The following is a 25,606-nucleotide window of genomic DNA, read 5'->3' on the forward strand; positions in this document are numbered from 1 at the left end:
TAAAACAAAAAAATAGAGCTGTCTTGTTCAAACCCCGGCATCTCTTAAAAGGGAAGCACAGCCCCCTTGGTCAAATGTGAGCCTGGGAGACTTGCAGGAATGACAGCAATTAAACATCACATTGCTTTGAATCTCCATGTAAGTGCTAAGTGTTAAATATTACAACAGCACCAACACAGGGACTGACACCAGCCTTTGTAATCCAGGTCTCTGTAGATGCGAGGTTTTAGGCTAGGCAGTGATAAAATAATCCGGCTTGTTAGGCACAGGCAAGGCTTGTTGGTATGCGTATCATGCCAGCCTGAAAAGTGATGGAAGTGTCAAAATAGCAGAGGTGGGGAAACGTAGCGAAAACCCGAAAATCAAACCTTTTATTTCAAAAACATCACCACTGAAATTAGATTAGTTTTATTATAACTATAATATGATTTCTGAAGTTTAACTTCTGAGCAATTAATTGACTAGCTCTGATAACTGCTGTGAAGCAGGCTTTGATTCTGCTCTCTTTTCTTCTTCTGTTGGCAGCTATTCCGCAGCTGGAAAGAAAATTTGTCCCATCTCTGGCATTGAACAGAGGCCTCTTGCAAAGCTTAAACCTGCTTTGCTAGGTCAAATAATTGCCTCCCTGTGACAGGAACTGACAAGTCCTTGCAGAACTATACATGGGTGAAGGACAGCAGAGCCTGTCTGGCGATTCCTGATTCCATGCAACACTGTGGTGCACTAAAGTACTAAAACTGCACTAAAGTACTTCCACTACCACCAGTAAAATAAAATCCAGATATAAAAATTATTCTCAGAGGTTACTGAGGGATAAAACGGGCTTTGATGTTTTTCTGGTCACTGATAATATTGTTTGTTTGTTTGTTGTTGTTGTTGATGGTTTTTTGTTTGTTTGTTTGTGTAATAAAAAGTGCTGCATGGTTGTGGAGTCTCCTCCTTGGAGATCCTCAAAAGCCACCTGGATGTGGTCAATGGCAAGAGCTCTGGATGTCCCTGCTTGAGCAGGTGTTGGACCAGATGGCCTCCAGACGTCCCTGCCCACTTCAGCCATCCTGTGATGCTGTAACTTTGTCCCTTTTTATTCCACGTGCAGACCAACCAGAAACCAAACCTGATGCCTGGGGTAGGCGGCAGCCCTGCTCTAGCACCGATTTCTCCTCCTTGTGCTGGGTTTTGCTGAGTGCAGTGAGCAGGGATCGAGTGCCCGAGCCAGGCTGCCTTGCGTGGTAGTCCTGTCGTTTGACAGGCGGCAGTCTGTGCCAAATTTTGGCTACCAGAGAGGCTCTTCCCATCCTTGGTGGTACCAGCAGATGCTGTGTGGGGTGTTTCTCTACTGAGTTTGTATGCAAACAACATACAGCTCCTGACTGATGATGGCTATCCAACTCCCTGGCTAATTAAAATCTATAAACTATGCTGGCATATGTAATTTAAAAAATAGCTATACTATAGTATGACTATGCATGCATATAGACTAAAAATAGCACTTGCCAAGAGAAAAAGAGATAATTACAGTGAATTTGGATGGTGACTGATTTTATTCCTTTTTCTTCTATTGAATTAAGAAAAATGAGTACGCAAACGTGTCTTATGTGGAGGTATATATTTTTACTGCCTTTTCAGCTATGGCAAGAAACCAAAGCTGGTGGCCCTGGACGTTTCGGCAGGTGGTCACTGCAGGAAGGCGCTGGTACCGCCAGGCCTCCCGCACAAGATGGCGCCCCCACACAAAATGGCGCCCCCGCACAAAATGGCGCCCCTGAACCTCGCCTCAGGCGTGTGAGCAAGCGGTCAGCGTGGGGAAGACATGCTCCTGTGCCGCTGTGTCTGCTGCCCAGCCCTGTCCCCTGCCTGCTGTAGCTGTGAATGGTTGGAGGACATGTTTTTGGGGCTGGGTCTCTTGGTAGGAAAGGCTGGCTTAGCATCCACCCCCTCAGGTGTGATGTGCATCGCTGTTATCGCCCCCAGTCCAGTACCTGTGGCGCTGTTTCCTCCATGATCTCCATGTTCAGATGCTCTCAGGGTGCCAAATTTGGAGGGGCTGAGAACAACACCGGCTTCCCTGGTGCTAGGGCAGCCTCCAGTGCCTGAGGGAGGAGACAGGGAAGGGTCCACAGCAGGACTTGGCACCCAGCTACTGCTTCTCTTCTGGTCGTCTGCGCTGTGAAGCGAGCGTCCCTTCAGTGGGGCTGGGTGTAATCCTCCTTGTGGCCCAGGAACAAAATCAGGAGGTGCCTTGCACAAGAGGGAAGCTGGGAGCTGCCAGCACGGCTGTGGGTGTTTGGTGGCTGACATGCCTTAGAGAGGCCCTAGGTTGGAAAATGACTTCAAGACATGAGACTAACCCACGTGGAAAAAAAGAAATCTGTAGTATTTTGCTTTTTAACTACTGCCCAGGCACAGTCATTTTATTTCTGTCCATTTATGCTACTAGAGATGAGTTATTGGAGAAAGGTGCTTGGAAAATGAGATGTTGAGATTGTTGCTTCTGTTATCATTTCATTGAACTAGCCATTGAATTTTTTGTTTATCATGGCGTTTATTCAAATAGATACCTTTCACTTGTCATAATGCAGCGCTTCCCAGCTCACAGTCCCTCTCTATACGACAGCCAAAAGTTCAAGCTAAGGTGCTGGTTAATCAAATCCTAGAAATTTCCCAGAATAAGAGAAATCCCCATTTAGGAAATGCTGCCTAAGAAAGGTATGTTTTTAGGAAAGGTGCCCTGATGCAATTTAAACTGTTTTGTTTTCCATGGTGGTAGAAGAATGACTGGGTTTTCACTGCAGAAGCAGCATGTGAGCCCATGGGATGCTGCAGGTACATGGTGGGAGCTGCTGTAAGGAGGGAGCCCAGTGCTGGGGCTCCCTGGGCAGCTCTGCAGCCCCCTGCACTCTCCAGGCTGCCATCCCAGCCTTTCTTCTGTTTTTTCTTTGAACTTTCTTTCCCCCCATCCAGCGCTCCCCTGATGGGATGTCTCTCTCTGTGCCCTGCTGCGGTTCTTACAATAAAAAGCTGACGTTTCAGTGTGTTGCCTCACAAATAACAATTCTGATGCGTACTCAGTGAAGAGTTTCTAATTCAGCTTTTCAATGCCTTATCCTTGTCAGGCATGGCTAATATAATTAGCAAGGGAAAGTCGTGCAAAAAATAATCCTGACTCTTCCTTGATCTTCACGCGGAGAGTGATGCAGTAATTGCCATCGCTTCAGTGTTTCTGAAGCAAGATGCTCTTCCCAGCATCTGCTCAGCTTGTGCTGAGCAAAGACCCTGTGCTGTATGATGCTGCAACATTGCATGTATTCTGCAGGGAACAGGTTTGGAAGCAGGGGCATGCAGGTTGCATCAACAGGACAGTGACTGGCATGACCTCCTTGTGCCACACCTGCAGGCTCATCAGTTTTTAAGCATCACTGCTAGCACTGGACAGGCAGATGTGGTCCACTGGAAGTTTGCTGCATAAATAAAAACATCAAAAATGAACATTGGTGTCAAGGCCCTTAACCCAGAGGCAAGAAAAGGGCTCTTTGTTCCTTAGCTGCAGCAGGCTGTGGTGGTGCTCCAGTTCTGGCTATGGTTATCATACCTTATTGCACCTGCCTGCTTCAGGTGTGGGGAATTTTGTCCAGGCACTCAACTTTTTGGGTGCTGTCACTCCTGCTTTTTTGCCTAAAATAAGCTCAGAAGGGAAAGGAGAAGACATGCTTTCTGCAATCTAAAAGATTATTTCTTTTATTGCTAAGGATGCCGTGTGACTTTATTGCCTTTCTGAGCTCTTTAACACAGCAATAAACGAGCTGTTAAAATATTTTAAAATCAATAAGTGTAATAAAGAACCAGGCAAATTACAAAGCCGCTCCTGACATTTAGTGATTTGGGAAATAACCGTGTCCTGAAGCCAGGGGCAAAGTGGCGAGGAGGAGGTGCTGTGGAGCTGCGGGGGGGGGCGAAGGCTGGGACGTGTATTTTGGGAGCTGCCCCTTGCCTCTCTGAGGCTTGCTGGGGCTTGGGCTTCATCTTCAGCTCAGCCTGGTGAGCACATTGCTGCAGCCCACTGCTGAGTCTCAGAAGCTTCGTTCAGAAGTAGAAACATGAAATGTGGATGCCTACGTTGTTCTGGGCAAGCTCTTGCGCCCCAAGTGCCATTTGTGGGGTGCTGTGGTCCCCCCGCAGTGGGGGAAGGCGGTGGGCAGGAGGCACATCCCCTTTCCCCCCCCCCGGCTTCATGCATCTAAAGGACTTATTAAAGGATGCCTTCCCTGGAGACCTGTTTTCTTGAAAGATGCTGGTGCTTTTGTAATTAAGGTGATTGTTTAAACTCGTTTCCTTAGACCAGATCGCATCGTACCTTAACCAACTGTATCTCCCCGAGCGTGGGGGGATTGGAGAAGGGTAAGGGTGGCTGTCGCATGATTAATTCAGCATCCGGAAAGATTTATGGGTAAAAACCTCGTTAAACTGAAATGCCTAATAAAGATGCAGGGAAAATCACATACAGGGCATAACCCGGGCAGGCAGCAGCCCTGAAAGACCCTCGTGCAGCGGTCACCCAGGGGCTGGATGTCACCAATGTCACCCTCACGGTCAAACATCTGCTGATGGCAGCAAGAAATGCTCCGGGCCCCCGCCTCGCTGATCTCATGCCCACGTACCAGGCAGGGCTGCGCACGCTTAGGCTGTTTCGGGATATTTAATTTCCTTTCTCACTTAACCTGAATGCTTTCTGATTTCATGGAAATCCGCAGGTAATTGAATGTAATTGTTTAAAGAATCAAATCGTTTAAATTACAGGGTGATGCTTGAAATAAAATGACAATCCGTGGGAGTTTATTAGCGTCGGCGGTGCTTTTCCTGCCTGGGACAGGGATTTGGTGTGATCCTGCCCGGTGCTGGGCTGCAAGGGAGTGCAGATGGGGGAAGAGGATGGTGTGAGGGTAGGATCTGGCACCTGCTCAGCCCTCAGTGGGATCAGCGCTGTTCCCATCCTTGTTCCCCTCCTTATTCCCTGTTGCCAGTGTGGATGGTGATGGGCACCTGAGACTGCCTCTCAGTCGAGCACAGAGGGGAGTGGAGGACGCAGTGAAGAAGGGAGCCCAGGTTTGTATTTTTGTTGTTGTGGGGGGCTTTTCTGTTTCTTTTGTTACAGACGTGATAACCATCTCAGATAAAAAATGCTTTGAACCATCTCCCAATGCCATCTCATCCTCTCTTGGTTTTGGAAGTTGTGCAGCCCTACAGACCAGCTATTTTTTTTAACCCCAAATTCAAAACTCTTCAATTTAAACTTTTACCATCAAAGAAGCCCTGCAAAGAGCCCAGTCTAAAGAAACCCGCCATCCATAACGGGGCAAAACTTGCTCTGCACTCAGTGGAGATGCGTTTTGAGGACTGCAAACTCATGCATGGCATTAAAAACAACAGTAAAAAAAAATAAATAAAATCCCGATCCCCTCCCCAGCACTTTGCTGTTGCATTGCACCGTATTAATATCAGATTTTCTGCAAGAAGCTGCAGCTGATGCCTCCGTACTGTGCTGCCGTGCCCACGCTGGATGACACTGGTAACATCGTGTGACACAAATAACAGCGCTGGGTGCAACAAGCCACAGCAGCATCGTGCCTGCTGAGGAAATGGGAAGCGACAGGGATGGCTAAGTGTCACGGTCAAAATTTTGAACAGTTTAAAAGAGAAGACAGGCTTTTAAAAAGATCCTGGCATCGTGATTACTTTTTTTTTTTTTTTTAATCACTCTTTTCCCCATGTATCCTGTTAGGGAACTTACAACTGAGATTTGCATGGGTTGACAGCCACCTTCCATTTTATTCTTATCGGGGAATCTGTGAGTGCTGGCCCACTGGCCCTGATTTTTTGGAAATAAAGAGAAGAGGAAGAAAGAGGGATTGCAGAACTTTGCCGGGACGAAGGCTGAGCTGTGCTTCCTTACCTAGTGCCTTTGCAAGCACCACAGGTTTCAGACACCAGCAGAGGAAGACAGAAAATGGTTGTTCCAGTTCTCTGCTGATAATATATTTTTCACACCTAAGATTATCTGTTGAATGCAAACAAAAGCAAAAACAGAAACAAACAAAAAAAGAAACAAAAAAGAAAAATGCTGCCTTGATTCTCCAAACCTCAATTCTTTTATCTTTAGGGGGTACAAAGCTTTCCTCTTTTAAGAGAGAGCCAAGCACTCGGCCATCCCACAGGTGGATGGATGCCCTCCTCCCCGCAGCTGGGGACGGCTCCAGAACCAGAGCCTCCTCTGGTACTGATGGGAAAGGTCCAGGAGTTGGGGTGCCTTGCTTTTCCTCTCCTCCTTCCTCGTCTGCTTGCTCATCCCACCATCTGTGGTGATGGGTCACCGGTAACTCCCCTAAAACCAGCAAAGCCAGGCTAGCACAGAACCAGTGAGCAGGGACCACAGCTGCAAACCCATCCGAGGAAACATTCACAGGAGTGGAAATAAAGGGAGGTGAGGAGCGCATTCTGGCAATAAATACCGGGTAACAGTACCTGTGAGCGTGTGAAGCGGGCAGCGGGGAGCTGTGCGACACTCGCAAACAACTGCGACAAGCCCCTTTGCTGGTACAATTTCATCTAGCACAGTCAATGGAGCGTGACGGGATTACTATGATCATTATTTATTATGTGTATTATATTGGGGGGGTGAGGAGTAAGAGCTGCTGGTGGTACGATAGATAAGGAAAGAGCCGGTGCCTTCTCAAAGGTGAGTAGCTGCAAATGCAGTGAAAATCTAGTCCTGCATCCTGCCCAAGTGCAACAGCACGGCTATGGTGACCAATATCTCCAAGTATTATGAATATCATCACCTGGCCATACCTGTGAGATATATCTTTGAGCTCCAGGCTCCGTGTACGTGTGTGCAGATGTGCGAGTGTGAGCACTGCAGTACCCACGCGCTCCTGGTGTTGCCGGCAAAAAGGTCCCAAGCGCCTTTCCCCCAGTTTGCGTTTAATTTGTCCGAAACTGTCCTGCCCATCGTGTTAGCTCGGTGTTGGGCCACATTGCTGCAGGATCGGGACAAAGGGATGATGATACAGGCTGGTTTCTATGGCAACAGAGGAGGGGTAGGTAAAATGTAGAAATGTTGCAAGCACCCGTTCTGCTCGTTGCACCGCACCGCACGTTGCTGCGAAAGCTGCTGCTATGTGGGAAAAAAAAGTCCGGCTGCCTTTACCTTTTGGCTTGCAGAGCTCTGAACTATACAGACATGGCAATTTTTTCTCCGTTTAGCCGGGAAGAGAAAGGAGACACGGCACACGGGCCCTCGTTTTCTGCGTGTAAAATGTGTGTGTTCTTTAAAAGGCAGTGGTTGGCTGGTTTTCCGGACATGATGTGGTTGAAGCTGTCATCGTAATGGAAATTCATTGCTGTAGCTATGGTAAATCGAGTTTTCTGCCTGTGCTGAATGCATTAGTCTAATGAGATGTTTGCAGCTGGAGAGCTGAGCTGCTGGAGGCTTGCACTGTGCTAAGAGACAGGGAGAAGATGGCTTTTGCCGGGCTCTGGGTGCACGTGCCGAAAGTCCTCTGCCCTGTGGGTCCAAATGCCCGGGCTCTCTAAAGACACTGCCCGGTGTTTGAGCAGAGGCAATAGGTAAGGGGAAAGCATGCTTCTTTTTCTCTGCCTGATTTTCTTGTTCTTCAGCCTTGTTCGAGCAGTCCTCGTTCCACTTGCACGCTAACTTTACAGCTCCTAGATTGGAGACCCTCTGCGGGAGAGCCGGGTGCCGCTGCCGTCCTGGCACCCATCCCCAAAGGCACCCTTCCCAGCCCTACCAGTTTGGGAACTGGTGCCAGAGCAGGATGTGCTGGGGAAGGTGCAGCGGCTCAGCAGCGCGTACTGCAGGGCTGCTCCGTGCCGTGCCGTGCCAGCAGCACCTGCGTGCACGAGTTTGTGCACACTTCTGGCTGCAGAGCATGCAGGCTGCAGGGCAGCGTCGGGCTTCTCCAAACCCTGCTCCAAGTGGGGTTTCTGTTTTGTTTTGGTTTGGTTTGTGTTGTGTTTTTTTTTTTTTTTTTCCTGCCAGGTAAATGCTGTTTTAAAAGCAACTTACTTTGCGATATACTTAGCAGGCAGTATTTATACCACAGATCTGGGGTTTTAGTGCAGCTGATAGAGCAATTAGTTTAACTGCAATCTCCTCATATCTTCCAACCAGATGCTCAGTCGAATTGCTGCCCTTTGCTGCAAAATCGAAGGGAGCGGTGCTGCCTGTGTGCCGGCTTTCTCCTTCAAGCCCGAGGAGTAGCAGAGTTATGTCTCTTTGCCCTTCCAGGTGCTTCTCAGATAACTTCGAGGGAGGACCCCACGCCCGGAGGAGATGCACGCACGTCCCGCTCGCCCTGCCAGCTCCTCCCCGGCGTCCCTGGCCACCGCTGCATCCCCAGCCCCATCCCGCAGCCAGCGCCTCGCTTGCCGAGGGTGAAGGCCAGCGTGGGTCAGTGAGTAACTCCGCGGCCGGTACCGGGGAGCTGGTACATGGCAGAGGCTGCGGGCGAGCGGGGTTTGCTTTGCCTTGGCTTCATCCCACAGCAGTAAGCTGGCGGACAGGAGTTGGGGCTGGTTTTGGTGCATATGGGGCTTGTCGCGGGGATGTGAAGTGCGTCTGGCAAGATGCAGGGGGAAAGTTGTTGAAATTCTCTGCTTGGGGAGGGGATTTCTGTTTCAGCCTGTTTTTAATTCAAGAGGCTTCTGAAGGCACTTTGCTCAAGGATAGACCAAGGGCTTTTAGAATGGGCATTTAGAGACAAATGTAGAGCACACAGGAGGGGGGTAAATAGCAAATACTTGGAAACTGCAGGGATGTTGTTCTTTGTGGGTGCAGGGATGCAATCTAAAAAGTGTCCTTGTGCCACAGCAGTGCTCGCAGCATCCCTCTCATGATGTGCTGCCAGCCCCTGGTCCAGCTACACACAGCCGGGTGTTGGTGTAAGTCAGCATCACTCCCTTGGCTCCAGCCTCGTACAACACAAACTGAGGATGTGGCTGGGAGATGTGAACGTGCAGGTTTTGTGGTTTGGCGTAGGTCAGGGGTCTCCCAGACCTCTCTGGCTGCAGGTGATTTCTCATTTTAATTAAGATGTCGCACTGATTTTCCCAGTGAGGCAGAACCCTTTTGGCCCATCATAAAAGTTATTTGGGTGATGCTCATGCTGTTCGGGTTAGAGAGGCTGGCAGGGACATGAGCTTGTTAGCAGTGGATTATGGAAGCATGGCAAGAAAAAAAAAAAACACAAAACTACCAACCACAGAAAAAGTACATGTGCTGCATAAGGTCAAAAACTCTGCAGAGTTGATAAATGCTTTGTCGATGTAGCACAGTAACTCTGATATTGTGATCATTTCATTTAGCAACAATGTTTAACTCTGGTACTTTCATATTCTGGGGAAAAGAGCAGGTAGAAAGAGGCAATTTTCTTTCTTGAGCAAGGAATGCCTTGCTCTGAGGTTTCTCACCTGCTAGTATAGGTGCTCAATGGGAGCTGTGGTATCTGAAAAGAAGAAATTGCAGTGAGAGGCTTTTCCCCCAGTCCTTCTCTTGTCATTGTGCTTACCACGAATAATGTATTTTGAAATATTTTTTAAAAGTTTAAAAGTGAAACACTATAGAGCACGCTGTCATGGTACATGGGTGACACTCCAAGCTTCAGCAAGCTGAGAACTGACCTTACACAGGTCTCTGTTGAACATCTTCCTTCCCCAGAATTTAAGGTAATAAAATAAAGAAGAAGAGGGCACTGACAGCAAGGAGAGGCGAGGAAGCAGGGTGTGGGATGGTTTGCTGTCCACAGCCCAGGAACAGGAAACACACACGTCCATTGGCTGGTGCGCCTGCCTGTTCCATCACCAGCCCCATGGGGGCTTGATGTTGGGATGTGATTGTCCTCCACGTCCCTGGCCATGTCAGGACCTATTGGCATCCTCAGGGGCTTTAGCTTACTTTCAAAAAGTACATCATACAGTGCAATGGTTTTTTTTTTTTAAGAGAAAAGCGTGATGGTGAGGAGAAGAAATCCCCCAGCTCCCTGAAATCCTGCCCTACTTCTCTACCTACAGCTTTAAAATGGTGCAAAGGAGGAGTCAGCTGCATTTACATAGAGCACTCCCAGCTGAGCTCTCCTGCTGACCATAACGAGCACCTACAGCAATTAATAGGTGATGGTCAACACGGGTGTGCTCGCAGGGTGACTGAACAGTTATTGGTGTATGTGTGCAAGGAAGGATATTCCAGGCTCACCTGAAAGGGAAATAATGAGTTACGTGTATTAATTTTGTCATAGCAAGTTGCCTCATGAGGAACTGGTTCTCTGTGCAAAGGAAGAAAATTTTCTCTATATTGTGCTGTCTTAAAAAAAAAATCATTCAAAATTGTGCATCTGTGTCAGGGGATTGCACGCTGCTGTGTGAAACAGAATCACAATGTATGGACTCATTAAAGGCAGTGGCTAAATTTGCTATTGATTAATAAAATTGAAAGTAATCCACAATCTTGGAAGCATCTTTGCACCAAGTTTTCTTATTGATTAGAATGAAGGAATTGACAAAAGAAAGGGAGATGTGCAGGGAAGCTAGGGTTAAAATCTACTAATTAAAGATGTAAATTTCTGATATTCTACTTTTCTAATAAAACCTTACAAAGATGATGAAACTGTAAGTCATTCATTAAGATTGACTGCTCCCTTTAGGAACTAGTGCAAATTTGGCCAGAATAAAGAATTGCCCAGAGACAGTCTGGATGTGTAATTATGTTACGCTGAAGGATGAATAATTCCTCTTGAACTGAGCAGTTTGCTGCTGCCCTGCAGTTTATCCTGACCCCATCTTCAGAGGTGATTCCCATCCTACGGGAGAAACGTTGCTGTAAATGCCAGCCCTTTGCTCTCCAACTGTTCAGCTTGCTCCATTCATTTTGGGTGCAGGATGTGAAGGACGGAGTTTGCTTTCCATCCCTCCTTCACCCTCTTCCCCACCTCACCCTAGCTTTTTCCACCCTGTGTCTGTGCCACCAAATCATCCTCAAAGTGCAAGTGGGTTTGGGGTGCGGGGTACTTCTTATAAAGTTAATGTATAAAATGATCTGATTTCCAAAGTCCATGCCATAGGTTTGTTTCTATCTGCACCTGTGGACACAGTGGGGAGGGAAATATCTGTGTTGGGGGAGAGAGCAAAGACTGAGGGAGGGAGTTTCCAAAGCTAGCCAGAGATAATGCTCAGACATTTCCTTAACATGTGAGGAAACCACTGAACGGGGAAAGGGGTGCACAGGGTACAATCCCACAGGGCAACATTACAAGAGGTTTTTCAGCATTAGGGACAGAGACTGTTTAATATTTTCCCCTGATGTCATTTTTATATGGAGCTGAGTGACCCAAGGTCAAATATGAGCCTAGGCAGCGGCTCCGGCCTGCCTGTCATGACATCCCACTGGCACTGGCACTGCTGTGCCCTCCAGCCTGGACAACTACACCAGCCCAGAGGTGACACCAGGGATGGTGGAAGGACCTAGGGTGTTTGCTAGTTTGCTGGGATTCCTGCAGAAAAGCCTCACAACTTTTGATATGGATGTAGCCCAGCAGAGTGCTGTGGAGATTCATAGTACCTAAGGCCTCATAATACAGGCATGTGCATATAGCCATGAGTATGCTATGTAGCACAGGAACCATAGAACCATAAAATCCAGTTGGAAGGGACCCACAAGGATCACCGAGTCCATCTCCTGGCTCCACACAGGACCATACAAAAACCAGCCCATGTGTCTGAGAGCGTTGTCCAAACGCTGCTTGAACTCTGTCAGGCTCGGTGCCGTGACCACTGCCCTGGGGAGCCTGTCCCAGTGCCCGACCACCTCTGGGTGCAGAACCTTTCCCTAACCCCCAGCCTGACCCTCCCCTGTCCCAGCTCCATGCCGTTCCCTCGGGTCCTGTCGCTGTCCCCAGAGAGCAGAGCTCAGCGCCTGCCCCTCCGCTCCCCTCGTGAGGGAGCTGCAGGCCGCCATGAGGTGAGCTGTTGAACTGTGCAATAGAGGATTTTTCCTAGTTTTCTATCTAGAGGAGTAAACAGGTGAATCAATGTTACTTGATTTATTACCATTAGGAAAAAGTGATGACAGTTCCACATCATCCTCCATGTGTGGAAGACACATCTGTTTGGCATGGCACCTTCAAGATCTTGCAAAAGGAACTGAAGGAGGACTTCAGTACTACAGTACCTGATGCACTTCAAAGATCTGTTTACTACAGAAGATATCTTTCCTCTGCCTTGGAAAATCACAGACCTTATGAGAGCTCTTTCAGATGCCATGTGAAGCTTCTGAAGAGAATATCTATGAGAAGTAAAGGTGCAAAACTTCTCTCTCCACTCCTCTGCCCTCCTCTGTCAGAGGAGGCACCCACACTTTGGTGCCAGGAAAAGAGTGAGTCACAGCAGGTAGCCAACTCTTCCAGGAGGGCGTTCTCCACTCCTGCAGCTGGGCAGATGCCGAGAAGGCTCTGAGTGAGGGACCCTGACCAGGGACAGGTCACCATGGCCCTGCTGTGTCCCTGGGGGACAGGAGAGAACCTGGTGTTGTGACAGGGAACGGCGATGCCTCAAGGAGTGGCATCAGTGTGGGTGTGCAGTGGACACACACGGAGTGAAAATAAACAGGAGAGAGGATGTTGTCAAGAACCTGTGACCATTACTTATGTGTATCTGGGGACTCAGTACCCTTCCCCCCGTCGCCTTAAAAAATGTTTATAGCATTTATCACCTGATTTTGTCTGGCAGCCTCCGTCTATTTCCGTATAAACGATGAATGAGAGATGTGCCTAGTAACTGTCTCTTATGGCTCAGTAAATACTTGAATTTATTTGCATATTAAGTCAGCTGCGCTTATACTGTGCTCGCTAAATGCAGCACCACGAAATGCTATGCAGAGGAGGCCAGTCGGCCATTAACATATTTAGGATTTATGTGAATGACTCCCTTTAACATTAATGGAAGTTATCTACACAAATCGTCTTCCAATGGGGGAATAGGCCATAATGTATGTAAATACATCTTACTCACTGTCGTTTAGTCATTTAAAAGGATACCCAGCAATGTAAAACACTGCTCTGGTGCTGGTACTCAGTTTCCCCTAAAACATGGAGAGGTAGGGTGCTGCTCATGTAGGATATTGTGCAGTCCCTCAAGCTTCAGTGGGCTGCAGGGGAGCCTGATCGCATCTCAAAGCCCTTCTCATAGAGGGCAGGGGGGTCCCTGCGGACGTGCAGCCAGGTGCCACTGGCCTCCCTCAGGGCGAGGGTCTTTTTCTTACCGATCTGTCTCTGTGTCTCCAGGGTGGCTGTGCCAAGCAGAGCAGATACTGGCTTTATTTCTTTGCAAATGTGTGCCTGCTTTCAGGCTGGGCACTGGGGCCTCTTTATTTATGACCTCCTACCACTGCAGATGTGGAGCCGGATGGTTTTGACCGAGTTTCGCAGTGAGTGTTGGAAGGAGCCTACAGCACCGGAACTGAAAACCCACAAATCCCAGCGAGGTGAAGCCACAACACTTCTCAAAGGCAGGGCTTTGATCTGAATTTGCCCTTTCTTCATTTCCTGCTGCTTGGGGTAAGAAGCCAGCAGGGGCAGAGGGGGCCCGTCCTTGTGCACCCCAACCACATGCATGGATGGCTCTCTCATTTTGAGGGCCCCTTGCCATGCTCTGTCCCTTGCTCCATGCAGTGGCTGGAAAATGGACTCGTAGGACAAACCTCAAAATTCAGAGGCATTTTTATTAACAAAAGATGCTAGAATTCACACAATCCCAGGTGTTTTGAAACTTATATTAAATCTACCTGATATGGTTGCCACAGATGATTTCTAGTTAAATGAGGTTATTAAACGGGGAGATAATATTGCAAAAATTATTATTGATCTTGTGTCCTCGGCCATTATTTTTACACCATTAGCAGTGGCAGTCTCTGTTGACAAAAGGGAATGATGCTGAGCCAGTGAAGAAACAGGATTACTTGTTCCTGCTGAAAAGAGAGGTGTGCTCAGGTGAGCTTCCATCAACCTGGTGCCAGGCCTCATGTCCTTCTGCCAGCTGAGATCTCCTGGGATAGGAGGAAGTCTCACAGAAAGGGCTGATCCAGGTATTTATGTACCTTGGTAGGCAGGAGAGGCTTTGCCATGGAGGTTCATAAAAGCAAATTATTCCCTTATCTCCCCCCTGTACCTGCCAGCCCGGGGGAGACACAGGACCCCCAGGCTGAGAGCAGCTTGCTGCCTCCTGCCCAGAGGGCAAAAATAACATTTTGCTGCTGATGAGCCCCAAAGTTCAGATGACTGTTAAGGTTTTTTTGTTTGTTTGTTTTTGTTTGATTGATTTTCCTTTCCTGAATTCCTACAATTGCTGGTTCTATTTTATTTTATTTTTAAACAAACATGAGCCAGGGCAGAGCATGGCTATCCCGTGCCTTGGTGCAAGCAACGTTCAAACCAAACCGAGGGCTTCTGCTGGGGAGACTTTGGTGAGGGTCCTGCCTTGCTGCTGCATCCCACCAGCGAGTGACCTATTGCCAGGGTTCCCAGCACCTCCCCAGGAAAAGTGAAGGAAGGTCCCAGTGCCAAGGAGGAGAAAAAAAAAATTCTGTGTGCGTGGTCTGGAGGAGGGCAAGCGAGAGCATTCCCCACTGAAAAATGAAAAACAGGACCAAATGAGGCTTCTGGTGGGTGGTATATTATGATTAATTCAGAGGTGAGGGATTTCTCCTAAACTCATTCATATGTAGCTCTGCAAAGTCCCATGAGACAGCAGTCCCCCACAGCCAATGGCTACATCCCCATGCAGGATGGGCTGCTGGAGACGGCCCACCACTTTTTGTCTTATAGTTTTTTGGCAACAGAGAAATGAGTGACAACAGAATAAATAAATAAAGTCAGCCTCTGAAAAGGTCACATTTGCCTGCGCTTATAGTTGGTGTGCTTGTTTCTCATGCTAATTTTGGGGCAGTGGGAAACTTGACGCTGCAGTCCTGTTGCCTGGTGATTGCTAGAAAGGGCAGCATGGGCTGCTCAGAGTAAGGGTGTTAAAGCATCGGGAGAGAAATGATGCACTGGGAAGGCCAAGAGAGCGTCCTCCGTGAGGGAGCACAAAGTAGGAGTGAAGTGGAAGGAAAAGAAAATAAATAAAGTCTGAAATTTCTCCTGGTATTTGCAGGGTTCCATTTATCATGCACTGTGGATGGCACCGTGCCTCGGTCCCTCGCAGGCTCCCTGCAAGTGTAGAAGATCTCCCAGCATGAAGCGTGATAAAGTCGTCTCTTCTGAGTGGTGATAAAGGAGCTAAGAAAGCTTGAGGGCAAAAACAGGATAAACGCTGAGTGGAGGAAATAGCTTCAGCCAAAGAGTCTGGGGCATAATGGTGACCCAGGTGGCGCTGGGTCCCACCTGAATTACTGTGCTTGAGAGTGAGTCTTACACTGGGCGTTGAGATTCAGAGGTAGGCATTTGCAGTGGGGCACTTTGCCTGTCCTACTACTGCTATCTTAAGCACCCCTGATCAATTGGCATTCACCCTGGATTTTCAAGAGAGATACGAGGAGCATTTCAACCTGCTATTTTCTGTCCTTTGTAATTTCAGAGAGGTTTCATGAAGAGATACGTACCAATTGTTTCAAATGCTGTACTGCCCCAAAGAGCTTATAATACATCCCTGAATGATGTGGTGACACACAAAAAAACAACAAAAAGGATTACTTGCCTCCAGATAATGTCCCCATCACCTACGTGTGGGTGGGCAGAGTGAACTACGACCTGCAGATACTTTATCTGTCTTATAACCACTTGTACTTTCTCACTGGCAGAAGAAAAGTGTTAAAAGCTGGAATCTTTTATTGAACAATTTTGAAATTATTCTGCAGGGGAGTGTGAGAAATAGTCACAAAGGTGACCACGACCTCTTATGCAGTGCTTATGAAGACCTTTGAGTTAGAGATATTTTTAGGACGGGGTAGCAGCATGCACCCCCTCCTCACCAGGCTCTTGTAGGCACCTTGGGTGCTTCTCAAGGAGCACATGCTGTGCCTGGCAGGCGGTGGAGGTCTTCCTTTCCAGAGGCAATGAGGAGCCACCGGTCATGAATGTGTTGTTTGTTCTCTTGTGATTCACATATTGGGACAGTCCTCAGACACAGGTACTCACTGCCTCCATGTCTGAAAGCCTCAGTGCTAAATCAGAACATGACACGAGTGGCTGACTTGTCAGAATCAGGGGTACGGTGTGCCCGAGTCCGTATGCACGGATATTTCTTCCTTGGCAGCACCAGGCATTGCTGTGGAGCTGTGAGTTGTCTTTGCTATTTGCGTTGTTGTCCCAAGGAGTTGGAAGAAATGTAGCCACAGTGGAAGACATCGCCATCCTGTGCTGGACCTGTGTTGCCAACTTCATGATACAGACATATAAAAAATGAAAATAATGGCACCTCAGGAACCGTTAAGCAATTCTATGTGTCATGGGGAAAAAAACCACCATGTGCACTGGGTGGGTACAAAATATGAGCTCCCCTCCGGTCCCAGACCACTCTTTTGGAGGCTTAAACTGGATGGCACGAGCATATATGACTTCTGCTACTACTCTCTAGTGCTCTCACCAGTCAGTGCTGGAGTTACACGGGGGCTGAACTTTGTGAACAGTTTCCATAATGAACCTGAAGGTTTTCCTTTAGTTGCCCTCAGAGCTTGTTTGGAGTGTGTCTTCTCCTGATCAGCATTTGCAAGGACAAAAGCACTGAAAATTCATCCAATGGTGCCTTTCATCTCTTCTGTCTTTTTTTTCTGTTCTTTAAAAAAAAAAAACACAAACTCAAAGCAGTTAATGCAGATACTTAATCAGTCCAGTTTTGCAAGATGTATTGCCCAGGGTATACACATGATGACACAAAAGCCAGCTGCAGCATCTTTGTTCTCGGTTTAAAGTTCCTAGGTGATGAACAGAGGATTGTTGCCAAACACAATGTAAAAATAATCCAGAAAACAGGAAAAAGTGACTCATTGTAGGGGGGGAAATGTACAAAAATGTTCTGAAAAGTGAGAGTAGCGTGTTTATTTAAAAACAAATTAATGATATAGTCAAACTGTGGCAAACATCACTCTTGCATGCTGTGTGCTGCAGTGACCAGCTGCAGTCAGTAAAGCTTTACTCCCCAGCCACACTTGGTCCAGCTTCACTAACTTGCCACTTGGTGTTCCCACGGTCTGAGGTCCAGGATGTTTGTAGTTTCCCAGCACGCTTCTCCTCCAGATGTGTTTGCTGTGCATCTTGAGAGCCACCTGCAGCCTCCCCCTAAGGCAGATCTGGTGTCCATGAGGACAGCGAGCCTGCACGTGGGGTGCATCAGGGCACGAATCACAGCTGATGGCCCAAAACACCACCAGCAACCCCCTCCAGCCAGCACGGCAGCTGCTCAGGCAGGAGGGTGGCTGGTGGGTTCTTGTCCACGGGGAAGCCAAAGCCATCTGACTGCACTGTGTGCAGTGGGGCAGCTGGGACCTCCTCCCACCAGGGGTCTGGGGCACGAGCAAATGGCTTCACCTTGCCTCTTGTGACGCAAGTAGAATACATCTCAGACACTGTGTGTCACCTTGCCAGGTGGATATGTTAATTTAAGTTAACACAAATAGATAATTGTGTTGGAAGGCTCTGGTTTCCCTCCTGAACCCATGTGAGCTTACTGAAGGGTTTGGATCACACCAGAGCTTTTCTTCTCAAGCAGGAAGTGGTGGCAGTGGGGTGACTGTCTAGTCCTGGCTAACACAGCGGACTGTAGCAGTGATGCACGTGCTTTTCTCATTTCTGTGCTTAATGATTAAGTTCAGGATCCTTATATTTATATCATCTGATTCCAACGTTAAAATGTGGTTTGAATAAAAACGTGTCTCCCATGCATAGCAATGAAAGCTTGGAGCATCTTCAGAAGCTGTGGTCCCTGAAGTCTCTAAAGACTGAAACCTAAGAGCTACTCCAGTTAATGCCAGAAAGGGACGGACCTTTTATAAGTATTATTGCTCACAATGTAATATAAAAGTGCAGTGGATCCCTAAGGAATAAGGATAACTTTATGTGAGAAATGAGTGAAATTCTTGCGCTGTGTCTAAGAAAAGTTATTTCCCTATTGACTTTTGTAATATCACTTCTTCAGATTTAGGGGGTGAATTTTTTTCCTGAGGCAGCTCCCAGCTCCTCTGACTTGCGGCCACGTTTCACGTGTCCCAGCCCTCCGCTCCATGCCATTGCTGTGCCCATCCCACCGCAGTGCGGCGGCCGGTGGCTCTTGGTGGCTCGCATCCCTGCTTGCCTATGGGGCCGTGGACAGAGTGAGGAGGTTTGGTGGGCTTCTCTGTGATGTGGATATAATTAGCACAAATGAAAAAGCTGCTGTGTGCATGCCTATGTGCAATTTTTGTGTGGCAGGAGAAAGAGCGAACGGTTTCTTCAATGCTCAGGCCACCTGTAGAGCAGATTTTGATGGGAAAGGGGTTTCCCACCTCTTTTTCAAATAGGGACACATTAGCCCTGGTGATTTCATTCAGTAGACATAATTTAACAAGGAGCAAAGCACAGAAGTTTTAGTCACTCTTGAGGACTCAGGCAAGGCAGGGAATGATGGGGATTGTACCCAGGACCAGGGCTGTCTCTGTGTCAAAAGTGCATTTACTTGGTAAAGTAATTGAGGAGGACAGTATGCAAGCAATAAAGAAATGTCTGGAGTAGCACAGGAGGCAATAATGCCAGCAGAGAACAGCCAGATCACCTCAAGCTGCTCATTGTGGCAATTTCTGTTTTCCGCTATAAAGTTTGTTTGTATTTCTTACTACACAGCTGGAGGTCTCCTTTTTTACAAATAGAAAAGGTTGAGAGCTCCCAACCCTGCTTACTGCTAGCATCCTCCCTGGCCTGCTGCACAGGGCCAGCCTTAGCCTCGTGGATGCTCTGGAGATGGGCATTAGTCCTGCTCCTCTTTTATTTAGTAGCATAGTTGTTGTTAAAGAGATTCCTGCTCAGTTCTGAGTGTGCTGGGGACCAACTTCATGCTCCCGTGTGCTGGGGATGCCTAGGTGGGGTTGAGGCCACCTCCGTCACTCCTTTCCAACCCTTCCACCTGGATATGAGGAAACTTTTCTGACAAAAGTTTTGTTGTACCCTGTGATTTCCTGCAAAATGTTCACTTAAAAAATAATAATCTTGTACATTGTGATTTCGGCAAATTCCCAGCCATCTCTCATTGTAGTGTGCACCAGGCAAATCGGGATAGGTATCCTGAACTCTTGCACATCTGGTTGGTTGTATCACGGTGGTGAGACTCTCTGCTGCCTATTTCTATTTATTCTCCTCCATCATCCCCATAGGAATTTGTACAAAACCTGTCCTCATCTCATCCTGTGCCAAATGCACTCGGGAGGGATTCTGTGTGGTGAGGGGGCAAATGAGGTGTGTAGGGACGTTGCCTCTTCTTCCTCCCTGTCTCCCTACATCTGACCTGAATACATTGGCCTTCTCTGACTTAGGTGTCTGGTCCTTCTTTCTGCGCAATGTGAATATCAAACTCCATTTTTTTTTTTTTTTTTTTCTGCAGGATGAACAATACATTGATGGTTCAGGAAAACACTGGAAGTATTTCAGGGAAATTACCTAGATATCTGGATTCTTCCTGGAAGTGAGCAAGCCACTTTGTGAGGCTTATCCATTTATTGCAGACACTGCTTGCAAAAACTATAGAAAACTGGGGAGAAAAAAAAAAAAAAAAAGCCAACAGCTATAAAAGCAAAGGCCAGAGTACTGCCAGACAAGCAAGAGGCAAAAAATATGAGTATTAGCCAATTACAGACTCAGCTGGAGAACTGAAATGGCCATAATATAAATGTTGCTCATTTTGCATTCATTTGTTCCAAATCTTTGCCCCTGAACATTTAACGGAGAGCAGAGAGGGTCTGCGGCTTATTGGTGATGAAAGCTTCTGTCTCCTGTGTGAAGCATAGAAGATGAGAAAGAAAGTGACTGCATTCAAAAGAGAAGTTGGTGCTTTCTTCACAGGTCTGAAGATTGTAGATAAATAAGATTGCTTTGTGAGCCTTTAGTTCAAGGAGGGTAGGCTTGTTAACTGTGCAAGTTCCCTGGTAACAAAGCTAATGGCAGGAGGGGACCTCTGGAAAGCAACCTGTAAATCACACAGGCAAAATGTGTGATCAGAAACAAGGCCGTCTGAACCAGCCACTGCTTGACTGAATATGTGAAGCAGGACTCGTTAAAATACAAACCCCAATTTAAACTTAATTGCTTCTGGTTCGGGATCAGCCTCGGTTTTGTGGGTTGAAGTCCTGTCAGGGCTACAAACACTCATGTATTTAAGAAAAGATTTGTTTCAGCATCACCTAACTGATTAAAAACAGATGCCCTGGGCATCTTTGCTTTGCCGGTATCCAGGGTTTCAACCAAGGAAACTGAGGTTGGAGGATCCTGGTGTTGTTAATCATATTTGGTGGCTGGGTTAGAAGAGAGAGGTGTGCTCTGCATTACCATCCTCCTGCTTTCTGGGAAAGTTGCTTGGTCCTGGACTGAAAACGGCCAGATGCAGGCCAGCCTGGACGCACGCAGCAGGCCTACAGGTGGTATCTTCAGCTGACTGCCGGTAAGAAAGGTGGCAGGCCTCCATTTCACCTCCCTACACCCGCAGAGATGCTCCTGAGGAGAGGTAGGGTAGCAGCCTGCAGAGGTGATGAGGAGAGGACCCCCCTCCTTTTGAGGGAAGGTGAGGAAGACGAAGCTTTGCAGTCTGTCAGTGAAGAGAGGAGGCCAGGTGGAGAAGGTGAGGAGACAAAGTGGAGGAAGGCTGACAGGAGGGGTTGGCCGACAGCCGTCATGAGATTGTAAGTCCGCAGGAGTAGCTACTTTTATAAAAGTCACTAAAATTAAGGTGCTCAGCCCTCCACCTCAGTTCTCCATCCTGCCCCTCTGAGCTTGCACAAGGAGACTTCCTTGGCTCCTGGGCTGCTCCACCAGCAGCCTACATTGTGCTATCATCAGGATATAAGAGGAGAGGATTTTAACTCCTTTTAACAAACCAAAACAGCACCTAGGTGCACCCAGAGGCTGATGCAGGGTTGTTATTTCACTGGGACATTGCCCTGCAAATCATAAACCACAGACTGCAGTGAAGACCTGCAAGAAGAGCTCAACCACCTGCTGCAGAGGTCTCGTTGAGGTGGTAGGCTGGGTCCAGGCCCCATTTTTCTTCTTGTCTCTCTGCACTGTCAGAAGTGGTACTGCTGCACCTTATTTCACAAAAGTGACAGGGACTTTGCTTTGTTTTCTCCTGCCTGATCTGCCCACAGGTGGCTTGACCACCTCGGCAGAGCAACCCTTACCACTCACGTGGCCTTCTCACATCCATCCTCCGATCTTCCCTCCGGTGCTCCCTGCCCGTGCTCACTTGCTCCCTGTAGTCTCATCTCCCCGATTCCCTGCCACAGGCGACTAGTCTGCCAAAAAACGTCAGGCCAAATGAAGAAAGGTAAGCTTGAGAGGCGAGGCTGGCCTCGGCTGCTCCTGGGGGTCCCATTCTCACAAGGGTTTCCAGGTTCTTCTGGCTCATTAAGCAAACCTGAGCGAGCAGGGGCAGGCAGCACTGCCCTACCTGCTATCACCAGGGTGCTATCCTTCAAAGGAACACCTCCTCAAGGACAGCACTGTCACTGCCTTGGACTGAACTTGAAAAAAAAAAAAAAAGAGAGATCAGGCTGTAAGATGACACTGGGAAACATTTTTTTTTTCTTTCTTTTGCTCTTAGTAACAAGGCAAGGAGCAGACACCATCAATGCTTTTTTTACGGGTTTTGAAGAAGCTGTTGCTCTGCCTAACCCACTCTTTACTCCTCCATTAAGGCACCCAGACACGAGAGGGAGACGAGGGCAGGGTGCAGCTCTGGACCCTGCTCCAGTTGTGCCCTGTTCCCCAGCAGAGCAGCAGTGAAAATGCCCAGTGCAGCCCAGCAGGATCTGTGCTCAGCAGTGAGGAACGAGCCGACCACGGGGCTCTGCCTGAAAGTACTGCTGCTCACGACTGTAAAGAAACCCACAAAACACCTGTGGCAGAAACGTTGCTGGCCTTCTGATGCATTCAGACATGTTTGGGAATGAATAAAAATGCAAGAGTAAAAGGGTATTTTCTTGTTTGAACTCTACTTTGGATCCATTGGCAGATTATTTAATAATAATAACAATAATTTAATATATAATATATAATATAATAAATAATAATAATTTAATATATAATTATTTAATAATTATTTAATAATTATTTAATAATTATTTAATAATCACCATGTGATTGTCCTTGCAGCATAACCTGCAGCACATCCAGCAGCTGGAGAGGTGCAGGTAAAAGGGGTGAAACTAGCTGCAAAGAGAAATGCCATTTTCCAGAGATGCAAGTAGCCAGGCAACAGCATGCCAGCCACATTCAGGCTGGCTGGTGCAAAGCAGGCGACAAGCACAAACACAGAGAAATTAACAAATGTGTTTTGCTCTCACCTGTGTACATTTGACATCTCATAAGACAGGTGGCCAAAACTGGAGGGCTGCAGATGTCAAGAGGTGGAGGCAGGGCTGCAAGTGCTGGTGGGGATGTCTGGGCTTGGGATTCCTGGGTCCCTGCAGCAGGGACCAGGGGCTGTACTGGAAGTGAAGGGAATTATTCTTCAGCTGCTGTGAGGTGAGCACCTTTTCTACTTGACTGCACTTCTGTGCCTTGCTTTGGCTTAAGGCATGTACTGTTTCCTCCTTCCCTATGCATTGTCACTGTGCCAGTCCAGGAATGGGTTTGCGTTAGACCTGGTGTAAACCAAGTTAAAATGATCATCCTCTGGAATTACCGACATAAAATTTAATGTGATATTTTTACCTTCAGCCCTTGCAGTTACTGGAGCGCAGGTTAAAAGCTGCATTTATTACAGGCATTTATTTTTATTAAGAACAGATCTTTGCAGTCCATCAAAAGTCCTCAGTTTAGTAGGAAATGCACCGTAGCTGCCTCCATTCCCAGGTGTATTCGCCAGCATGGTGAGCTGTGTTGCCAGTCTTACAGCCTGTATAACAACACATGCTGCAGGGCAAGCACGTCGCAAAGCCTGGGCTGTTAGAAACACCCTGCTGTGCATGCACAGCTGCTTGGGGTCCTCTGGGGTGAGGACCCCCAGGGTGGGACAAAGCAGCACCCTTCCTGCAGCGCTCACCATCCCCTGTACCCTCCTGCCTGGGACCTGTTGGGGAGATAAGGAAGGCAGGGTTGAAAATAAAATCGTGAGGTCCTACAGCTTGAGAGGACAAGGAAAGGTCGCTCTGTGTTTAGCCCTACATTAAGGGAAGAGAAGCCATAAATGTAAAACAGTTTCCTGCTGTTATTTTTAATCTAAGTATAGAGTGATAGACCCAGGTCAGACTGAGGCTTCACCACGCTGAAGGCTGTCCAAAGCTAGTTCCTTAGGAAAAGTACAAGGACAGGGCAAAAAGCCACAGATTTCCATCCCCAGATACTATCCCCAACTATTCATGCCACAGCAATTTCCTGAACTGGGGAGGTGCCTTCGTCAGCAGCCTGCAATTTGCCTCCTTGAATTCGCCCTTAATTTGCATCAGGTTCTCTGAACCTGCTAGGAGGCCACCAAGCTTTCCAGGAGCTGGGCTGTGGGTCAAGAACAGATGGTGGCAATGTCAGAGCTACACGAGCTGCCTCCAGCAGGACCGGGGAAAGTCCTTCTGAGGGGATGCCCTGACTTTGCTGGGGTGGCAGAAAGGGGGACCCAGCTGTCACATCCCGTGGGCACCCCATCAGCTGCAAACCATGAAATTAGGACTGGTCCTCCAGCGCTGCCTTGTCCTGGGAGGGCTTCCAGCACACTGAAGCCAGCAGGACTTTGAGAAAGGGAGAGAAAAGTTTCTAATCAATTAAAAGAAAGGCAGTGTGGGCAATGAAACCCACAGGGGCTTCTCTGCCAGTGAAGCTGGGGGTGAAATGCTGGCCTCAGGGTAGCCAAAAGCGGTGCCTCCATCTCTCCGGCAGACTCACAATTTGTTTGCATGTTTTTCCAGCCTGGCTGAGAGCTTTCTCCTGGCTGTAAGAGGAGGTCATGCTGCCACTCCCCACCATGACATAGAGGTAAATTTTATTTATTCCGCTCTCTTTCGCTGCTGCTGGAGAGCACTCTCGCCTTCCAGGGTCTGCAGCAGAGTAGCACAGCAAAAGTCACCCAAGATGTCCTCATACTTCCCTTAGCATAAAAGAAGCAAGAACCAAGTCATGGCTGGGTTTATAATTAAGTGCAGTAACAACAGCTTCTATACTGCGGTTGACTTTTTGTTCTGCTGTACCTGTTGAAATGCATTTCACCGAGATTATGTGTGCACAGTCCAGTTGGTTCTTGTGTGTGGCAAGGAGCTTTAGAGGTTTTTCCAGCGCACAGTGCCACACATCTCAAGAGCAGAGGCTAGGGGATGAAAAAATAGTGACTGATAATATCTAGTGGGTTTCCTGACTACTGCATGTTTAATGTGGCCGATGGGTCACAGCCTGCCAGCAGCGTGGGAACCACTGCTCCTCCCCAGGCAGGGGCAAGCTGGGCTGGGCTGGCCCTCCTGATCTCTGCCAGGCTGTGAAATCCAGCATAATCCTCACATTTCCCCACCCTGCTCCACTCCCTGCCCACAGCTAGCCTGTAATGTAACAGCCAGGGGACGTTGTGTTTTGGGAGGTGGGAGAGAGACAGAGGGTATCACTCAGAAAGCGCTGCAGGGAGGAAGATGCATGCAGCTGTAGACAGAAGGGAAGTGGTGATGCTCGGGACAGAGACAGCCTTTCCATCTGACTCCTGCTGTGGTGAGCTTGATGCTTTTAACCCTGAAACTGCAGTCTCCACAGTCACATCAGGCTTTTATTTGGTAAAAATCAGACCCTCCTGGCGGGCTTTCAGCCCATTCCTGATCTGACTGAGTATACCTCAAAGACGCAACCATATTGCCCCCGGGCAATTCAAAATTAAATTTAAAAAATATATAAATTTAAAAAAAAATTTACATTAAATGCTGCAGGTTTGTCACACAGTGCTTTCTCCAATCTGATGTTAGACATCCAGTGTTTGCATGAGAGTTTCAGAGAGCTGATGTTAAGGACCAGAAAATTTATATTCAAACTGTAACTCCTGTCATATGTAATGGATCTGTCTGAACTGAGCAGATACTCCTAATGCCATTGTAAAAATCTGTTTGTAATGTATTGCAAATAAATGCATTTACTGGGGGTTGGGAGCCCTCTATTTTTTTCCTCCAACAACAGACACTGTAAACTACTGAATGGGTAAGACCAAATGAGTGAATCATTTCTTACTGAGTCATGCTTTCAAAGTTGCGACCAGACAAAACATATTTACCTTTAAGACAGGGAATCCCCTGCTGCAGGCACTTCCCACCAGACAGAGCCCCTGTTGAGCGGTACCCTTCACACCACACGGGAGCACAACCCCATTTTTGCTGCCCACAATGTCAGCTTGACTCAGTCCAATCATG

General features: G+C 47.8%; 1 protein-coding gene across 5 annotated transcripts in view; it reads left to right on the forward strand.

The window, feature by feature from the left end:
- The first annotated feature begins 6,483 nt into the window (after positions 1-6,483).
- Positions 6,484-25,606, forward strand: part of SCML4 (Scm polycomb group protein like 4) — a 92,937-nt gene continuing 73,814 nt past the window's right edge. For 2 of the 5 annotated variants that reach the window (XR_013949220.1, XM_080586984.1), the window contains exons 1-2: positions 6,484-7,405; positions 8,303-8,464. Coding sequence is in view for 3 of the 5 variants with exons in the window: in XM_080586984.1 (XP_080443110.1) it covers positions 7,381-7,405; positions 8,303-8,464 (187 nt within the window). In the remaining 2 variants the exon portion in view is untranslated. Of the gene's footprint in view, positions 7,621-8,302; positions 8,469-25,606 lie in introns of those variants that run through there. The other 3 variants (XM_080586985.1, XM_080586986.1, XM_080586987.1) reach the window with 3 other exon arrangements.

Source organism: Anser brachyrhynchus, assembly GCF_964034855.1.
Source record: "Anser brachyrhynchus genome assembly, chromosome: 3".
Taxonomy (NCBI): Eukaryota; Metazoa; Chordata; class Aves; order Anseriformes; family Anatidae; genus Anser; species Anser brachyrhynchus.